This window comes from Apiospora marii (assembly GCF_038362585.1).
Source record: "Apiospora marii strain CBS 49790 chromosome Unknown utg000004l_segment0_segment1, whole genome shotgun sequence".
Classification (NCBI taxonomy): Eukaryota; Fungi; Ascomycota; class Sordariomycetes; order Amphisphaeriales; family Apiosporaceae; genus Apiospora; species Apiospora marii.
The window spans coordinates 863937-883964 of NW_027117376.1; the positions used below are offsets into that span (position 1 = coordinate 863937).

A 20028-nucleotide genomic window follows, 5' to 3' on the forward strand; every position below is an offset into this window, starting at 1 on the left:
TTATTTCGTTATAAAAGATTAAGGCTTTCTTATTTTAAGACCGTTTTAACTTTATTAAAGTCTATAAAAATATTATAACGGTTTATAATAAGCCCTAAATATTTAATAAATAAGGTGTAAAATTTATATTTATTAATATCGATTTATAACTTTATTATTTATAAGCGTTTAATTACTTTATTTATATATTTATAATACTTTTTTAAAGTATTTAAAAAAATAATAATATCGTTTAAATAAGTTAAGTAATATTCGTTGAAAATATTATAAAGTATTTAATTAATATAGTTTTAAAAATATAAAGATATATTATATAACTCGAACGACGTTATTAATTATTCAAATAAATTATATTTAATAATAAAAGCTATTTTCTACTTATATTTTTTAACGATTTTCATTTAATTAAAAATTATAATAATATTTAGTTTTAAAAATTATTTAACTTTATTTATTTTTATTAACGTATTATAAATAAATAAAAAAGGGAATTTATTTTTAATTATTATTATATTTAAGTTTTTATAATTATAATAAATTTAAATATTACTTTTTAATTTTTAAATAATAAAAAAGGGTACGGTAATTAACGACGTTAATTTATAAATAAAGCTTTTATTAAACTAATTATCGAGCTATTTTTTAATAATTTTTAATTCGTTTATACTAAACGGCCTAGATTTTAAATATAAAAGCAATATTCCTTTTTTTAAATAAATTTATATATTCATTAATCGATACGAAAGTAATTTATTAATTAATTACTTAAAAAATATATTTATTAAATATTAATATTTCGTCGGTAATTTAATTTTAAACTATTTTTCGGGTCGAAGGAAAAATTATTTATTTCGTTAAAAATTTTTCGATATTTTTTTATATAATTTTATTTATTATATATATAAACTTTTTAATATTATTATATATTATTTTATTAAATATATATTCAAATATTTCCGTTATATCGTTATTTTATAAAAAGTTTTTAAAATTAAACTATTCTATTTTAACGCTTTTTTAATAATAAAATATTATTATAATAAATAAGTTTAAAATTATAATTTATAACGGTTCGTTTTTAATAATAATTTCTATCGCAGCTTTATAACATTTCTATTAATATTTTATTATATTAAGGTTTCGTTTATAAAAAAACGGTACCGAATAAGCCCGTTATTTTCCTAATTTCTTCGAGGTTTTTTATTTTTTTATTCGTTATTAAATTTTTTTATCGGTTAAAGTTTAAAATTTTAAAGTTGCTATACTACCGGTCGTTAGTTTAAGTTTTAAATTTAATTTTTATTAAAGTTTTTATTTTAATTTTAATTAAGTTAAAGTTATTATTATTTTAATTTCGTTATTTATATCGTTAATAGTTATATTATTATCGTTTTTATTATAATCTTTGATTATAACTTAATATTTTAAATTTTTTAAAGCGTTAATCGTTATTATTATTAATATTACTTTACTTTAAATAGAATATAATTAAAAGTTACAAAAATAATACTATATATAATTTTCGTTAATAAATATAATTATATTTATAATTTAATTAATAATTAAATTATAATATTTAAACTAAGGTAAGTTAAAAATAATATTAATATTTAATTTTATAATAAAAAACTAGAAATATTCGCGATAATTCTTTATTTAAAATTATATTTCAATATAATATATAATATATTTTACTTTATTAATCGTATTATTAATTATTAAAATTTTTTTAAATATAATTAAAAATAAAAAGGGTAATTTATTATTATACACGAAAAAAATATTTATAAAAACGAGTTCGGAATATTTTAAATTAATTATTATATTAATTATATATTATTTTTATTTATTTATAATTAATTTTAATAATATTAAATATTAAAAATTAATTATTATTAATAAAAAATTTTTAAACTTTTCATTAAAATTATAATTTCTTTTTTTTAACTTTTTTATATAATTATATAAAAAAATTAATCGTTTTCCAATAATTTATTATTAACGGGCGTTTTTTCAACGAAGCCGGGCTATTAATTTATATAATTAAGGCCGGGGCCGGGCTTATAGTTTTTAATTTAGTTATTATTTTAGGCTAAAGTAAAAGTATTTATAACGGCGTTAATTTAATAACTTTTTTAATTATTATTATATTTACGGTTAAACTATTTACTATCGCAATTAAATTAATTATTAAGTTAAAATTAATTATTAAATTAATTATTATTTTAACTTTATAAGTTTTAATACGAAAAGCCTTAATTTTAAACGCTTTAATTATTATAAAAGTTTTATTAATAATAATTTTTATTATTATTATAATTTCCTTAACTTTAATTATTAAACTATTTTCGGCCGCCTTAATTATTCTTATTAATAAAAAAATAAATATAGAATTAATAATTTAATTTATTATAATTAAAATAAAGTTTATTAACTTTACGGTAATTATATTAATTTTTAAAAAAGGTATAATATTTTACTTATTTAATTACGATATTAATTTTATTAATATTTATAAAATTATTGACGTTTTAAGGTTAATAATTATTTTAACTATTATTATTACCTCTTTTAAAATAGCCCTCGCTAATATTATTAATATAACAAAAGTTATTATTTAATTTATTATATAAATTATATTAAATAATATAATTATAATTAAGAAAAGTAATAATTTAAACGGCGATAATATAATAGAATTTAAAGTTAATTTTAATAAATAATTAAAAGATTTTAACGGAATTATTATAATTAAGCTCGGCGTAATATTTAATAAAAAGTATAAAGAATTCGAGTTATTATATTTTATTTATTTATAATTTTTATAAATTAATCTCGGCGGTTTTTTTAATATTAATAATATTATATATAATTACTAAATTTTTTATAAATAAATTAAATAATTAATAATATTATAATTCAAATAAAGTTTTTTTTTTTAATATAATAAATAATGGAACCTGCGATATTTAAAGTTACGCTTTTAAAACGAAAAATAATATATTTTAATCGCTTTTTTTTTATATTATATTAATTCGGTTTTAAATTAAATTTATATTAAATACTTTAACGTTAGTTTTTAAAATTATATCGCTTCGCAATAGCGTTATTTATACTACTAAAATACTTAAATCTTTCCTCGAACTTTTAAAAAAAGCTAAATACGTTATTAAACGCTTTATAATTAATATTATTTAAATTATCCTAAATTTTATTATATTTAATTTAAAAATTAACTAATCATTAAATTCCTTTTTTATTATTAATTTATAAATTAATATTTTATTTTTTTAAAATATTAATTTAAATTAAAATATTAGTAACTTTATATACCTAAACGCCGATTCTAGTTTCGAAATAGAGAAGGAAACTATCCTAAAAACGCTAACGTTACTAAGTATTTATACTAATTTATATTTTATTAAATATTACAAAGGTTTTAAAGTAAAAAGTATTTTTATAATTAAAATAACTTTTATTTAATTTAACTAAAACTTCGACGAAATTAATTAAAGGTTCCATCGGGGGGTTTATTAAGGTATTGGATATCGATTTAAACATTTTTACAATATAAATATAAATTAATAAATAAAATAAAAATAAATCGTTTTACGATAAAGAAATAAAAAGAAATAAAATAATAAGGTTAATTACTTTATAATCGAATTAAGTAAGGATAAAAATTATTTATTAAAATAGCTTCGCATTATTAATTATATTAAAAAAAGAAAATAATTTCATATTATTAAATAACGGAAAAAATATTAAAAAAATACTAATAATAAAATATATTAAATTATAATAAAATTAATATTAAATAAAAGTTAAACGTAAATTAAATTTTAAATTATAATATATTTATATATTAAAAATCGGCGTAATAAATTATAAAGGTATATATTTTAATATATTATTACGTTAAAAAAAGAAAGTCCTCTCTTAAACGTTTATAAATAATATTTATATATAAGTACGGGTGCACGGGCTATGAGCACAGACCACCGTAGGTGAGGCCGTAACAAGTAGCAGTATCGAGGGCAGCAGTATCGACCGCTGCAAGTGGCTCACCAGGGGATGGACGCTACAGGAACTAATAGCCCCTGAGCGTGTTGACTTCTACGATAGGCATTGGCGCTTCATGGGCACCAGGAATAGCCTCGCGGAAGACCTGGAATCCATCACGGGGATCGACCATATCCTGCTATACAGCTACGAGGATATGGCTTCTGACGAGCCTGGCAGTCTACCATTACAATCCGCATATCGTCCCCGAACGGTAGTGCAAGACATTCTGTCTTCCACTAGCGTGGCTAGTCGCATGTTCTGGGCTTCGAAGCGCCAGACCACGCGTGCTGAAGATTCTGCCTATTGCCTCATGGGACTATTCAACGTCAATATGCCGCTGTTGTACGGAGAAGGCCAAAAGGCATATAGGCGGCTGCAGGAGGAGATCATCAAGACTTCTACGGATACGTCTATCCTGGCCTTTACAACAGACAGTCTGGAGTTCTCAGGTGTCTTGGCCCCTGAACCGACGTGTTTCTTACTCAAAATACCAGGGGCTTGGCAGTGGAACGTCGACCGTCCCCGCATGCTGCTCGAAACAGTCGGATCAACTCGAGGTGATTCTGTGCCCAGCATCCGAACACTGCGTCAATTATTGGGACCCCCGCTCATATTATGATGACACAGAAGAGTATGACTTCTATTACGCTATACTTGACGGCTCCTTCGATCAAGCAGGTCCAGCTCGCCCAGCGATTCTCGTGCGTCGTGAGAAGGACTCGGTATACAGTAGGGTGTACCATGACAGGCTCTATTGTATTCACAATAATACCCTGTCTAAGCCCAACCCCATGATTGTGTCTGGTGGCAAATGCATCAAGTATGATCCATCAAATCGTGCATCATATTCATATCGTACAGGTCAGCTACTTGGTATATTTTGTTCATTGTCGCCTGTGCTATATATATATTCATTCGGTCCTACTGTCTGGATGTCCCATCATAGATTAGCAGCACTGACGATCATCTAGTTATTCTTGAACAAGCTAAACGTGAACGTATCATCCTCGTGGCGGAGGCACCTTCGCCAGAAAGGCATCTTCAAACACCTCCACCTCTATATATTACGGAAATGGTTATGCCCTCAAGAAGAGATGAAGTGTCATTTCGTATCACCGACTCCTGGCCGCCACTGTGCGGTAACACGGCGGTACATCGGCCGTCACCATCATATGTAAACTCGTGTGCTGACGGCATCCTGGGCCTGTCCCTGGAAACAAACTATCTATTAGGGTTGTCGAGAGGGCGGCTGATGATCTCATGGGGTAGTTTATCCAGAAGGCAGGTAACACCTCGCCCCTGGTGCAAGATCTGGAATATGAGCGAGCTGAGCACGAAGTACTGGCGAGACCTAGACCGGTCAGAACGGTTAATGCATCCATGGAAGACCAAGGAGGAAATCGATAAGTATACACGAGCATTCGCTGAGATCTTGCTTAGGTCGGAGGACCCCCAGGTCCAGATGCAGTTTATGTTTGATCAATTCTTCGCGATAGAAGAATTCCTATCCCCATCGACGGATCAGGAACATTCGGAAACGATACTGGTGTATGACCCCAAGTCCTCGCCGCCATCGCACTATAGACTCACAGTGTCCGTGAACGCCGCGACGTTCCTGGAAAGAAACATTCTGGAAATGCGGATACGGATCGAGGGAGCCAATACTGTTGATGGCGAACAGTCTCGAGACAAGCGCATTGTTCTGGAGGAAGGTCGTCAAGATATACCTGTAGCGGCAGAATTGCGAAAGAAAAGAGAGCAAATCTGGAGAGAGCGTATGGCCCAATATGGCCCAGGAGAACATGAGTGGGAAGATGACTACCCGCAATTTAGTTGAGGTAACAGCCTCAAGTCTATTATCATCTCTATACGCTTGGCCAAGTCAGACCATGCATTAATGCAGAAATGCAGGAATCGCGCAAACCCCCAGGTGTCCCCCCGATGCATTTGTCCGCTCAAACTAGCAATGCGAATGCCTAAAACGTCTCTATAGTGTAGGTCCCTCCCTTGCCCGCGAGCGACGGGTTGCCGGCGCCCCGTCCCCACTGGGGAAGACGCCGATAGCCTTGCGTGCTCGATGGGACTAAAGCCGACTTGAGGTCCCATTCCTTGGCATGCCCGCATATGTAGCTTGATGAAGCGACTCTCGTACAAGTCTCTCTGTAGGGCCAGACCAGCTATGTCGGGCGTAGGCATATGCAGAATCCAAGCGTTTCGGGAGCACAAGTTCAACCCGGAAGTGTCGCTTATAGAGCCCCCATGGAGCCATCTCCAGTGATAGGTATTGCTTGAGGAGCCTTTCACATGAAGTCATCACTGGGAATATTGTCAGCATTCGAGGTCCACATAGGGGTTAGGTTCGCGAAGTGACAACATACTCGCCAAAGTCGTCCTCGTAGGTCGCAGTGTCGGCGGCAGGGTTGGTCCTGCCAACCACCACGCTGGTCTTGGTCTTCTGGGCCTTGCTCTTCTTGCCGCCCTTGTCGGCGGCCTTCTCCTCCTTCATCTTCTCGTTGCTGAGAGCAGTCAGGGTACTGGCGATCTTCTTGATCTGGTCGCTGGGCAGATCCTTGGCCAGCTGCTTGGAGAACTCTTGCAGGAACAGAGTGTAGTGGGCCTTCTTGGAGTTGCCGCCGATGATGGGAACGAGGACGTTGCGCATGTTCTCAAACTGCAGCTTGGTCTGGGGGTTCATCAGAGGGAGCGTGCCCAGGTTGACAGTCTTGCTGGGGTCCTTGGGGTCAATGGGGATGGCAGCGCCAGCAGACACGGCCTTGCGGTTGGGGTTGACACCGATGCCACCGAAAAGATCGGCGGCGTGGTTCAAGTCGGACTCGAGCTCGGTACGCTTGAGACGTTCGCGGCGCTGGGCCTCGGTCTCGTCATCGCTCTCATCGCCTTCCTCCAGCATCTTGGCCCGCTCAGCCCGGAGTTCCTCGATACGCTGCTTCTTGGATTTCTTGTTGGCAGCGGCCTCGGCGTCGGCCTTGGCCTTGACCTCTGCGGCCTTCTTGGCCTTCTCGCGCTCGACTTCGGAGTCCTCGGCAGCATCCCATGACTCTAGAACCTGGAGGAAGGGGGTTAGTATGTCGCGAACCGTGGAGAGTTATCGGTCAGCATACATCGCTATCGTCCTCTTCGTCATCGAACTTGCGGCGGCCGGCAGCAATGGCAGCGGCCTGAGCCGGGGAGACAGATGAGCTGCTGGAGTCGGACTCCTCTTCGTCTATATTCAAGGAGGACAAGCGGTCAGCAGAGTCCATACCTAGCCGAGAAGCTGCATGGTCCAGATGCGCCAGAACTACACTGGGGAGTCGCATATCAAGCCATACATGGAGGCAGCTGGGGCCCACTGTCGAGTCCTGTCCGTCATTCTGTGTTGCAGGCGTCCTGGCAATGCAGGCAACGCGACAAAGAATCACGCAGTATGATGACAGGATATCGGCGATGTGGCCCTTTGCTCACCACCCGTATGCAGATTGTGTGCGCCTTGTACATTTGCGACCATTTCGACTAGGAGGGGTACATGGCAATGTTGAACTTACCCCACTGCTTGGGGGGCATTTTGACAGCAAAAGTCGTTTGTAAAATCGAATGCGACGCGTTGCTTGTTTTCTGAATTTGCGAGGAGAGAGCTGGTGTACAGTCTCTGTTCCTTCTTTTTGTTTTTATCGGCGTGTATGGGTTGAACGAGTCGGTCGGTTTAGGAAGGGAAGGAAGAAGGAAACAGTGGAATGGTCTCGCTGGTCTTCACAAGCCCTGGGCGGGAAATTGTCAGATTTTTGGAGGGGTTGCTGCTGGTTGGGCACAAAAAAATTTCGTGCACGACCGCCCTACCTGATCTGATAAAGACCGGACTGGGGACTTCTCCAAGGAACTCCAGCTATTTTTGTATCCATTCCGACTGGGGAGTCGAACTATTACACGCCTGTATAGGAACTACACAATCTCGGGATATGAGAAGCAAACCAATACACACCAATACTCACTTGCATCATGAAAAAGGAATCCAGAGGATACGGATCATGTCTGTATAACATCAGTAGACCCTTAGGTAGAACAAGGGAATGCTTGAATCTATTAAATATGTACCTGAGCCAATGCTGCATGGATGACATCACCTTCCTGAACCACGTTGAATGGATCCCTGCAACAAAGATGGAAGCAGCGTTCCAGCTGTTCGGTTATCTCCTTAATGCATACTTCCACCTGAACTGACTAGATAGGTGAGAAGATTACTCGGTTCATGAAACATAACCTGCCAAATAGCAATCGAATTAAGGGCTAGATGAACTGTCCGATATTCAAAGAGAATAGAAGCGCTGTGACAGAAGCAAAGCTGTAGAGTTAGGCCTGTATCGAAATCCACGCATAACCAAAATATACGAGCTACCCCTATTTCGCTACTTTCAGTCAAATAGGGGTAGCTTGTATATCTGACGACACCCTTTCTGGATCTTCTCAAATATATTGGAGATGTTGACTCTTCTTCGCTTGATATAGTCATCAACCCCGCGATGTGGCTGGCCCATGGGGGCGGGGCAATCTTCCCCAGGTGTACGGGGCGGCATGTAAAGGGGGGCCGTGGTGGCGATTTGCAGGGGCCTTCACCATACATAACATGAATGCGAATGCCCCTGAGATAGAAGTTGTCTCCTGCGGTTTTGTATGGCAATAGCCGTTTGACTGTGCAATGAACTCCGGGGGAATGGCTTCGCTACTTGCATCTCCTGGATTCAGTTCGCAGGACTCAAGGTCACAGCTTACAGATGGCATCCTCGGTGATTGGTGGGAGGGTGACTCACTCATACCCTGCCCATACCTACTCGCTCATCATTGTATCCGACAAATCCTTTGACCTGCCGCATGAATGTATGTCCCATAGGCTCGGCCATATCGACGATATATCTCCAGGGCCTCTACAATCTGTTGGTTCTCTGACACCATGGCACCACTTACCGCAGCAGAAGAGCACACGCTGGCCCAGCGAGTACGGGACCAGCTGGCCCCGACACCCTACGCCGTTTCGGCCCTGGCAAAACTGAGCGGCGGCACCGCAAACTTCCTCTATCGAGGCACCCTCCTCCAGCCCCTGACCGGCGGGTCCGGAACGGCAGAAGGCACCAAGACGGTCGTAGTGAAACACTCTACTGATTCTGTCGCTATCAATCGCGACTTTCCCCTGGACATCACAAGGTGCGACTACGAAGCGACCATGTTGCACGCCCTGGACGGCTTTCCTCGGTTCGTCACCACCGGCAGCGGCTGTGCGGTCGAAGTCCGGGTGCCACAGCTCTACCACTTCGACCGAGAGACACACACGCAGATCCTCCAAGACTTTGCCGACACGACGGACTTAACCACCATGCTGCAGTCCCCCGCCGCCGCCGTCGAGAAGAACCTGCCGGGATCGGGCCCGAAGGCCGTCGGCCATGCCCTGGGCTCCTGGCTCCGCGAGTTCCACGACTGGTCGTCCATGCCCGCCCAGAGGCCCCTCCAGGCGCAGGTAGGACCCAACCTCGGCATGCGCCGACTGAAGTGCCTTATTACCTACGACAGCTTCATCGAGATCCTGGAGCGTCACCCGGAGCTCCTCGTCGAGGGCTGCAAGGACACGCTAGAAGAGGTCCAAGCCACTATGGAGCAGGAGTTCGAGCGGCCGCCGGCTGAAGGCGACGAATCCCGGGGCCTCATCCATGGCGACTTTTGGTCGGGCAAGTAAGTGGACAGTACCGAACACAACTATGGCTTTCCCATCAATTGATCACAGGGATCTCGGTAAAACAGTGTTCTACTCCCCAATAGCCGTTGGCGAGACGCGCAGCAATCCACCCAAGAAGAACCCAACCAGCTCTTCATCATCGACTGGGAAAACGTCCAATACGGCCACCGCGCCGTGGACATCGGCGGCATGCTGGCCGACCTCTACGAACGCCACCACTTCAGCGGCGCCAGTGCCGGCGCCAGCGCCAGCCTTCCCGTTCTCGAGGGCTTCGTGGAGGGCTACGGCGGCCCGCCGTTGTTGAAAAGTAACGACGACTTTGCATTCCGGGTCGCCGTCCACGCTGGCGTGCATCTGATCTGCTGGTACTACCGGCGGGACCGCAACGCGCCCCTCCCGTATCCCTTGCCGACGGTGCTGGCGGCCTTGACTCTGGGGCGGGATATCATCCTGAAAGGGTGGAGGGAGGACAAGGAAGGGCTTAAGAACACTTTCCTGGCACCTGTATTTTGCGAGGGACAGCTAGGTCCAAGAGAAATGGGCCACCAGTGAGACATTGAGTAAGAACTTGCCAAACCACGTAAATCAATAATAGGTCTGAGTCCTGATGTAAGGTAACCGAGACCCGAGTCTCAACCCTACACACGACGCCCAGATCAATGGCAAGAAGATGCCACGGCGAATGTCAGCCAACGCTCCAGACCGCAGCTCTTATCACCCGCTTACGTTAGATACGTTGATTACCTCTGTACCTGGTCGTATGTCAGCTGGCAATATCAGGGGATGCAATAAGTAATAGAGCATGACCATGAGGGATGCTACCAGAGATGGATATTCGATATTTGCTACTCGACATGGCTATGCCACTGTTGTTGCAGGTGTCGTAAAGGGCTATCCCTAGGTTTCATTTACACCATAACCGGTGGGCAACGTTGCTATTTTACTTATGCAAGACACCGAAGTTTGGTATCAGGTAAGCTGAATGCTTTATGCTGTGCTCACTCCGAGTATAGCGTAAGATTCTACAGAACACGCGCCAGCATGCACGCATTCATCCATTCAATACAGCAGTTTTTTTCCTTCTTTCAGAGAAGTCCCCAAGCACAGGCCTAGAATCGCAGTGATAGGCAATCTACCAGTACTTGCCGTGGTCGTATTGGGGGGCTACACACACTCAGCCCCACGCATGAGGCTGCAGTCGGGTCATCTACGTAATAAAGGCCGTGTGACCTTCGGAGTTGGACAAGTCCCAAGAGCAATAAACCCGACATGATGAATGAAAAGAACCAAAACCAATCAAAAAAACAAGGGTACTGGATTCATTAGCACGGATTGACGGCCACAGCTGAAGCTAGTTTGTTGCCTCCGCTCCCTCACGAAAACTGGCCGGAATGGGCCTTTGTGTGGGCATTGGGGCACTGGACCAAATCCCATCCCCGTTAGCTCCCGATAATCTCAAATTCCAGATCCCGCGGCTGACTCAACCATATCCCTTCCTACGATTAAAAGATCTGTTTCAGTCCAATTCTTTTGTTATTTGTGATAATTGAAGTATATTTAATATAGCTGTCGGAATGAGCGAGGTGACACGTCTAGAATGACTGGCATAAGGGGTGGGATCCAGTTGCTTGGGAGGGCGGCAACTCGATATAAAAGATGCGGCTGACCCGAGTGCCCGGAAAGTGTACGGCGTTTGCTTCCCGTGGCGCTTGTGAGGCTAAGACCTTATGCAGCGGTCCGACTGCTCCCTACATCCAGTTTTTTTCTCTTACTCTACGAGTCACCAGACCAAAATGTTGAATTCCAGTGATCCGGGTTGGCTCGGCGCGTTGGCTTCGCCGATTCAAATTCTTCCAGTACGTATCCCGTCATGAGCAGGATAAGGGGGGCCTTTGGCCCTTGTGTAAGATCATATAAATCTCCAGGCACCTCAAGGAACATCCCTAGTTTGCCACCTTGACACAAAGACACATCACTTACCTCAATAAACATCCTCATCACTCTGTTTAGAGTCCTACTCCCCAATATCCCACATATTCTACCTTACTCTGTTCCTCATGTTGTCAGTCAGAGTTCAACCAAAGCTCTGTACGCCAAGCCAGGCCCTTCAGCTATCCAGGGTGATAGCTCCTCTTCTTCACAACTCCAGCCCTGGGTACAGTGCTGGCCTGAAGGGGACCACAATATGCATCCAACAGCGCGGTAACTCGAGAGCCTTCTCTACGACCCCAGACTGCAAACTCCGCGACTTCTTCCCCGTCAAAGAGACGGAGCACATCCGCCAGACATTACCAGCATGGCCCCATCACGGATACACCGAACAGGAGATGCTCGACGTCGTTCCTGACCACAGACCCCCTCAGACCATGGGCGAGCGGGTGGCCTGGAAGTTCATGCGTTTCTGCCGCTGGGGCATGGACTTCACCACCGGCATGCAGAAGGAGCAGAAAGTCGACAAGGCAAACCCCACAACGGCGGTAACGGCAATCAAGCCCCTTACCGAAGCCCAATGGCTGATCCGCTTCCTGTTCCTCGAATCAATAGCCGGCGTCCCCGGTATGGTTGCAGGTATGCTGAGGCATCTCCAAAGTATCCGACAGCTCAAGCGTGATAACGGCTGGATCGAAACGCTCATTGAGGAATCCTACAACGAACGAATGCACCTGTTGACATTCATGAAGATGTGTGAGCCCGGGTTAGTATCTCCTAACATATCCTTCCCTGTAGAGCTCATCGTTGCTGACAGTGGTTTAGATGGTTCATGAAGTCGTTCATCGTCCTCGCACAGGGTGTCTACTTCAACTCTATGTTCCTGTCCTACCTGATATCACCCAGGCTCACCCACAGATTCGTCGGCTATCTAGAAGAGGAGGCCGTCCATACCTACACCATGTGCATCAAGCAGATAGACGAGGGGCAGCTGCCGAAATGGACCGACCCCAACTTCAAGATCCCCGAGATCGCCGTCAAGTACTGGCAAATGCCCGAGGGCAAACGATCGATGCGAGACCTGATCATGTACATCCGCGCCGACGAGGCGTGTCACCGCGGCGTCAACCATACTCTCAGCAACCTCAACCAAAAGGAGGACCCGAACCCCTTCGTCAGCGAGTACAAGAGCGGCCAGGAGCCACCGCGACCTGCTCTCAAGCCGCAGGGATATGAGCGGGCCGAGGTTATGTAATGAGTATGTGCTGCAGAAAAACAACGGTGGACAATGGCTTCGGTCCAGCGACGGACAGACAAACAGGCAACTAGGTGCTGGACTGAAAGGAGAACCCGGGCATGGGTTTGGATTTCCTTTTTCTCTTTTCTCGCAATTCCTCCGGAATACGAGGTTCTGGCTGGGCGTGAGGTACTCTTGCATGGCGTTTCTGGCGTTTCTGGCGCTATACTGTATCCCTAGATACCTCTCAGCTCCGGCGTGATTTTTGTTTTGGTCGTTGGCGGACTTGCGGATTCTCAGCCGCCCCTGGTAGACAAATAGATAGAGATATTTTTGATCCTCGCAAGAGTTATTCCTAGAATAGAATATTATGCAAGCCTGGACCTAGTTCATGGGGTTAGCCAAGGGAGACAGACAGGTACGTGATTTGAGAAGTCGATCGGCGCGCCGAAATATCTGCTCCGCCGCAATGCGTCTGACTCGGGGGATCAAAAGACGCCCTATATGATCGACCGAGCGCTTGAACGGCGAACGAACGCAATGGTTGGGATGACTTCATGGTGCCACGAGATCGTGGCTCATGCCGGCCGCGCTTGTGAAGGTGGTTGACAGCAGGGCAGGTTAGGCAGGTAGGGCAGGTAGGGGGGGTCGAATCCAAAATTGGAAACAATAAGCTTCCCACAGCCGCCGACAGCCACAATACCCCACGTCGAAATAAACGCGCCCTTTTTCTGCCTTTCTTTCTTTTGGTGTGGTGTTTTTTAGAGGGGGGCTGTGCGTGCCTGCCTTAGCTAACGCAACTCACTCTGCACTGTTGCAGTGGTTACGACAGTCCATACCCACCACCCAACCCGGCAAGTCGGGCTCCGGGAGATCGAAACCACCATTGATGGAATAGCAGAAGCCCACCGGCCTATAGTGGTATTCATAGGTCGTGCATCTCTCTATCTGCTACATACGTATAGCTGGACGGGTAAACTTGCTCTGCTTGCGTATGCCGGTGGATGAGATAGAAAAGACATTCCGGATTTCATTTTTCTGTCCGTCCGTGTGTTGTCTCTGGTGCGAGGGGCAGACTGGGGGGAACGGTAAATCTGTATCTCCCTCTCCCATCTCCCTCTCCCACGGACCACACGCCTGTCGGCCAATCACTCACGGCATGTCACCACAGCTGCCTCGAAAAGAGCAAGTTTCTGTCATCGTGGACACTTCGCCAAGGCCTGTACACGTTTCGGGCGCGCTAGATGCACGACTCGACGAACCTCCCCCCGTCATCCCTTGCTCCCTTGTTCGCTAAATGGCTCCGGTTGTGTATGCCCATCCATGGGGGGATGCGGTAAGGATAGATTGCCTGTCCGGCTTTCATATGTTGTAGGCAGGTAGGCAGGTACTGCTGCACTTGCGGGCCTGCCGCAGGGACTGCGTGCTATGTACCTTTTGCTGTAGAGTGCCGACCCAGAGGGCCAGAAGGGGGAACTGGTGGTGGGTTTCAAGGACCCGACGTTTCAAGGATCCAGGCAAACCAAAGATTTGTCAACCTCTCGCAGATAGGTACGCTCCGATATGGAGATAAAACTCGATTTCATTTTATTAGTGTGCGTGTGTTATGTTATGCATTGTCCTTTCACCAGGTCCCCATTGTTGTCGTTGTCTGGACTGGACTTATTATTGATGTTCGATGGGACCAGGGCATTACACAGCGTATAAAACGCTGTCTAGTTACGAGATATCTACGAGATTCCCACCGACTGCCGGCCAATAACAGCAAGCAGATACATATACACTATAGGCCAATACAGTGCATGTATCTGCCTCAGCTAGTATAGTAGCGTTCAGTGGCATTTGTAACATCCTTAGGCACGATCAAAAACTCCGACGTCGTGGGTGATCTGCGAAAGTTGAGTCACATCCTTTCCGGAGTCTTTCGCAAGCCTGGTGGGCGTGTGCCGCCAACGCCCAATGCGCACGATGCTACAGTAGGTAGGTATGTACTCTTGCTTCCTGCCCATGTTTGGGACTCCTCTCTCATCACGCGTTCACGGAGACGACCGATTCCTTCTAGAAGGGTGTGATACGCGCGGGGAGAGGATTCGCGGTTATGGGGAAAAGCGGCGTTCACCTGGCCGAATCAAATGTCACCTCGGATCCTGCCTGTCTACGACGCAAGCTGGTCTCGATCGTCTCAAGCTCGTCTCATTTGCACGCATCGAGATAGGACCGTAGTCCCGAATCTTGGCGATCAGGCGCCTTGACACTTTTCTCTCTATTCACCCTGGGCTCCGTATCGGGCGTCGCGTCGGGAGAGAAAGGTGAGGGAGACGGCAGTCAGTCAGTTTTGTGTGCTCGATACATAGATAGACCTTGACATGTGTACCCAATTTGGTGGTGGCGTACTAGTGCCTCCTCTTCCATCTGGTTTATAACGGCTGTCGGTCACCTTTCATCCCGCCTCACTGCGTCGGGCGAGGATATGGGATGGCCGACCAGTAGGTTTGCGAAGCCCTCTCTGTTAATTCCCATACTCAGCCAGTGGTATTGTGTGAGTCGTGACGGCGGGCGAAAAGGCGGAAAATAGCAAGTAGCCGGAAGCAAGCGTGTGCTGGGCGCATTGCGGTAGGGTTTAGCGTCTTGATTCCAAATGATACCAGGCATCATGTACACCTCTGGTGGTTGACGGTGTTACAGTACGTATAGTGCAGGTACATGCTCGATAAGCGCCCGACTCCACGGCCGACTGCTGGTAGGCCAACTTTATTGTTCCGACAAGAGGCAGATCGTGGTACCCTTGCCGGCCATGTCATATCACAAGTACGGTCCAGAATACGGCCCTAGTCAGCACAATGCTCTCTGTTCATCTCACAATATCGACGGAGGGAGAGCCTGGTCACTGATTTCCTATTGCGACGTCCGTGAATTACCCCAGTTTTCATTTTACTATTGTGTGTGGCCGGTGCGAACCGTCTGACATACATAAATGTGTGTAATGTAGGAGAATAACACTAATAGAATTGCAGATAGAGAGGGTTAGCCCAAAGCGTGTCTGGATGGCCCAAATATGATGGGCAATGGCCAATGGGGTTGCTGTCTGCCCCGTCTGTCTGTATACCGTGTTCAGGGGTGTTGCTTGACGGGTAAGCAGTCTTTTTCGCAACAGTCCATCTTACTCAACCTGCAATCCAAGCCCTGGTCGTATACTTGAGCCATCCGGCGTTACACTTGTCCAAACTACTACATAACTTCACATGTTCAGCACCTGCATTGTTGTATCATATGTGAGAGGTACACATGTAACCTGTCATTTGGTTTAGAGTTTCTGAACGATTTACTCACCGTTGACCATCTCCGGCCGGCCAATGGAGGGATCCATTGATGAACATAGCTACTAACGTACTGCAGCCATTCATCTTTGAGCATGCAGTAATTGGGCTTATATCAATAACTAATAGAGGGGGTTAGGAAAAGCAGATCAGGTCGGTCGGTTTCTAACATTAGACAGCAGAGACCCGCTTGAAGCCCGTCTAATAGCGACTTGATGAGCTTTTAGCCTAGCGCTGGTGGACCAACCCCCTCTCTGTCACTCACTGGCTCTGGGCTACAGCATCGCGAACCGTCCATTCATGTACTGGTATCATACGAGGAGGGCCCTGAGTAGGTGTGTGTGCTAGCTGGCTGGGTGCTAGCAAGCTCGCTAACTGCATTGACTGATAGAGAGGAGTACCGAACTGATGGGCCCCCCATAGCTGCTGCAAGTACCTGCTTTTGCTGTACTTGACGACGTATCCGGTGTACTGCGTATCAAGTTGGGTGTTCAACCGAGGTAGGTAGGCTGTGCAGAAACTGTCCTCGACGAATCTGATGGTGCGCCTGCGACCGAACACGTCAAGACCTTTTTTTTTCTGCGTGTCTTTCACCCTGTAAGTCGAGACCATATCCCCACGTCATGTTCCGCCGGGGTCTTCCTGACCTTTTTGCTGGGTTGTAGGCAATCAATTTCCTTGTCCCCGGTGCCGGGCAGCCAGCCGCTCTCGCTCAGTTTTCCGAGGGGGTGAAGATGGACGGTTGTGGAGAAGACGAGACGAGTTTGGATCACCCTGAAAAGTCCACTGCATCGTGCCAAGGCCCAAAACCCTTGAAAGGACCTCTCTGCGCCGAGAAGTAGACTCGCACGGCAGGGTGGTGGTGCAGGTACCTGCCCAAGTAGAACCTGCTTCAACTACCCACAACCCCTACTGGGGTTCGCTGGGTGGATTGGGCATTGGAGAGCACTTGGAAACAGGCACTAGGACGACTAGGACTGGGCGCACCAATCCCACTCTCTCCCACTGGGCTGATGGGTTTGGGGGGGTTATCCTCCCTCGTCACTCACACATACTCTACTTTAGAAGTCCCGAGAAAGTGTGATGAGACGAGCTGTCCTTCTCTCTTCCCCCCTTCCCCAATTGCGAACTTTCATCGCATAACATGACTTGAGACAGCGGTCGACCTGTCTACAACCTACGCGCAACGTCTCGCATACGTAGCCCTACAATCTCCATTCGTCTGCACCTATACCCCCCCCCCCCAGGCGCATTCTGCTTTCCAAGGGCCAATCCCAGCGCTCGTCTCACGCTAAGAGGATCGCGCACTTTCGGGGCTGTGCCCGTTGCATCGCCACGGTGCCAGCGTGCCTGAAAGGCTGACTGGCGATTCTGCCTCGCGACACAACGTCTGCTTCCGTCTTTAGAAACATTGCTGCTGCTATGGATCAACAAGCTGCACAAGGAGCCCATGTGGCTCGTGGCCGGTCCCCATCTGCCGGTCATCAGCAGCCTCATATAAGAAATAGCCATTCTCCTTCGCCTCATCCCTACCCGTCTTCCGATGCCACTATCGGTCTCGGACTTGGCCTCGACAACTCCACCACGACAAACATCCAGCAGCAACCGCAGTACGCATCCACCGACTTCAACAACTACAACACCACTGCCGCAACAACCCAGTTCCTGGATCCGACGCAGGGCTTGGCTGACACGTCCTCCTTCGACACGACCTTCCCTACCCAGACCCAGGCCGGCTTCAACCAGAACCTGCTCACCCCCGACTTCAACGGAGGCGGAGACTTCTCCCTCTTCCCACCCACCACCCAGGGAGACCAGTTCAACAGTCCCCTATTTGGTGGTAGCGCGCCGTCTGGAACCCCAGATATCAACAATATGACCTCGCCCCAGATACATCACTCCCCTACGCCTCCTCACCACCTCAAGCCAGACCCCCACCAACCTGGTTCCGCACACCAGTCGCCGGCTTTCAACCAGCATCACTTTGCTTCGCCCTCTCCTCACCAGCACTCGAGGAACACCTCGCTCGGTCCCGAAGCTGCCCTCCTAGGAAACCAGGTCGATTGGTCTGCTGCGCAATTCCAAGGGCACCGCCGCTCCCCCTCTGAGTACTCGGACGTCTCCTCGGCTCAGCACTCGCCCAACTTGATTGCTCAAGACAACTTCGACAACGCACATTCCGAACACGGCCATTCTCCAATGCAGCGGCCGCAGGACGGGTTCTACGATGGCGTGAGCGCCGGGCTGGGTAGCTTCAGCATCTCGGATCCTCACCACTTGGCGCAGGGCCGGAGTCCATCACACAGCCCTGCCATGTCCCCGCGCATCCCTCCGCAGCAGATGCCAGACATGGGCCAGCACAATCAACACTACGCCCTGGCCGGCCAGTCTCAGGGATTCGTGAGCGCGCCGACAATCAGCTACCCGGAGGCATTCCCCTCCCTTCCTGCCGATGTTGGCATGGGCCAAATGCAGCCTCCTGCAATCAATATTGACTTTGCGCCCACTGCCAGGCAGGGTGGCGAGATGCCTAAGCAAACAATGGACCAGACTTCACTAACGCCGCCTGACAGAGGTATACTACACTTCTTTCCCCATGCTTGAATCCACGATGACTAACCGAAGTGTAGGCCGAGCCCGTGGTCGTCAACGAGCGGTCACTGACCCCTACAACAGCGGTGGTCCTGGCATATCTCGGACAAGTACACCGGGAAGCTTGTCCAACCATTTGGGGGCCGACTTGGTCTCGCGCAGCCGCTCAGGATCAGATTCCTCACGGTCTATTTCACCATCGCTATCGCCAAGCGACCGTTCAGGCAGTGCTAGTGCTGCATCTAGAAGGCGGCAGTCGATGTCAGCGGTCCCCAACAACGTCATTGCTCTCCGACTCGCAGACCCCGAATACCAGGCTGCGCAAGAGAGTGGGAACTCCAAGCGCGTCCAAAAGCACCCGGCTACATTCCAATGCACTCTCTGCCCCAAGAGGTTTACGCGCGCATACAATCTGCGATCGCATCTCCGCACTCACACCGATGAGAGGCCATTTGTATGCACGGTATGCGGGAAGGCATTTGCAAGACAGCATGACAGGAAGCGTCATGAAGGCCTCCATTCCGGAGAGAAGAAGTTTGTCTGCAAGGGTGACCTCAAGGCAGGCGGGCAATGGGGCTGCGGCAGACGCTTCGCGCGTGCCGATGCTCTGGGTCGGCATTTCCGGTCAGAAGCTGGCCGGATATGCATCAAGCCCTTGCTCGATGAAGAGATGCTCGAGCGCCAACGAGTATGGCAAGAGCAACGAATGCATAACATGGCGCAGAACATGGCAGCGCAGCAAGCTATGATGGATCCCAACGCGTATCCGTCCATGGACCAAAGTGGTTTTGCTTTGCCAGCCTCCTTGCTAGCACAATACCCTGCCCTGGCGCAGATGAATTGGCAGACCCAGGATGTTGGTGGGGTGGAAGATGAGCTCAGTGGCCGCTCTAGTTTTGACGCCTCAGACTACGACGAAGGTGACGACAACGGCTATGTGAGCGGTCCGGGCACAGGCTTCGGCGAGGGCGGGATGCAGCAAAACTTCGGCGAGATAGGATACGTGAGCGACTATGGTGGTCGGTAGAAAAGGGGTTGGTTGGTTGACCTTGATTCTTGGTTTTGTTTTTGGGGGGGTTTTCCTGGGTTTTAACGATTTGGGGGGAAAGCAAACAAGATGCGCGGGCTTGGATTCTTGCTTCCCGAGAGCGTGGATTGATGGATGA

The 20028-nt window shown here is 45.8% G+C and overlaps 5 protein-coding genes across 5 annotated transcripts; 4 read left to right on the forward strand and 1 right to left on the reverse strand.

Moving 5' to 3' along the window:
• Positions 1 to 5383: 5383 nt before the first annotated feature.
• Positions 5384 to 5902, forward strand: PG985_007231 (uncharacterized protein; the record flags this gene model as incomplete). Its single annotated transcript, XM_066827000.1, has 1 exon — positions 5384 to 5902. The coding sequence occupies one exon, from the start codon at positions 5384 to 5386 to the stop codon at positions 5900 to 5902; it is 519 nt and encodes a 172-aa protein (XP_066684675.1).
• Positions 5903 to 6365: 463 nt separating this feature from the next.
• Positions 6366 to 7328, reverse strand: PG985_007232 (eukaryotic translation initiation factor 3 subunit J; the record flags this gene model as incomplete). Its single annotated transcript, XM_066827001.1, has 3 exons — positions 6366 to 6381; positions 6444 to 7132; positions 7188 to 7328. The coding sequence occupies 3 exons, from the start codon at positions 7326 to 7328 to the stop codon at positions 6366 to 6368; spliced, it is 846 nt and encodes a 281-aa protein (XP_066684676.1).
• Positions 7329 to 9010: 1682 nt separating this feature from the next.
• PG985_007233 (uncharacterized protein) lies at positions 9011 to 10339 on the forward strand (the record flags this gene model as incomplete). The annotated part of the gene is made up of 2 exons (XM_066827002.1): positions 9011 to 9783; positions 9853 to 10339. 2 exons carry the CDS (start codon positions 9011 to 9013, stop codon positions 10337 to 10339), a joined length of 1260 nt encoding a protein of 419 aa, XP_066684677.1.
• Positions 10340 to 11844: 1505 nt separating this feature from the next.
• On the forward strand, positions 11845 to 12971 carry PG985_007234 (Alternative oxidase; the record flags this gene model as incomplete). Its single annotated transcript, XM_066827003.1, has 2 exons — positions 11845 to 12482; positions 12542 to 12971. 2 exons carry the CDS (start codon positions 11845 to 11847, stop codon positions 12969 to 12971), a joined length of 1068 nt encoding a protein of 355 aa, XP_066684678.1.
• A 4721-nt stretch (positions 12972 to 17692) lies between these two features.
• Positions 17693 to 19889, forward strand: PG985_007235 (C2H2 finger domain transcription factor crzA; the record flags this gene model as incomplete). Its single annotated transcript, XM_066827004.1, has 2 exons — positions 17693 to 18845; positions 18901 to 19889. 2 exons carry the CDS (start codon positions 17693 to 17695, stop codon positions 19887 to 19889), a joined length of 2142 nt encoding a protein of 713 aa, XP_066684679.1.
• Between the last annotated feature and the right edge of the window lie 139 nt (positions 19890 to 20028).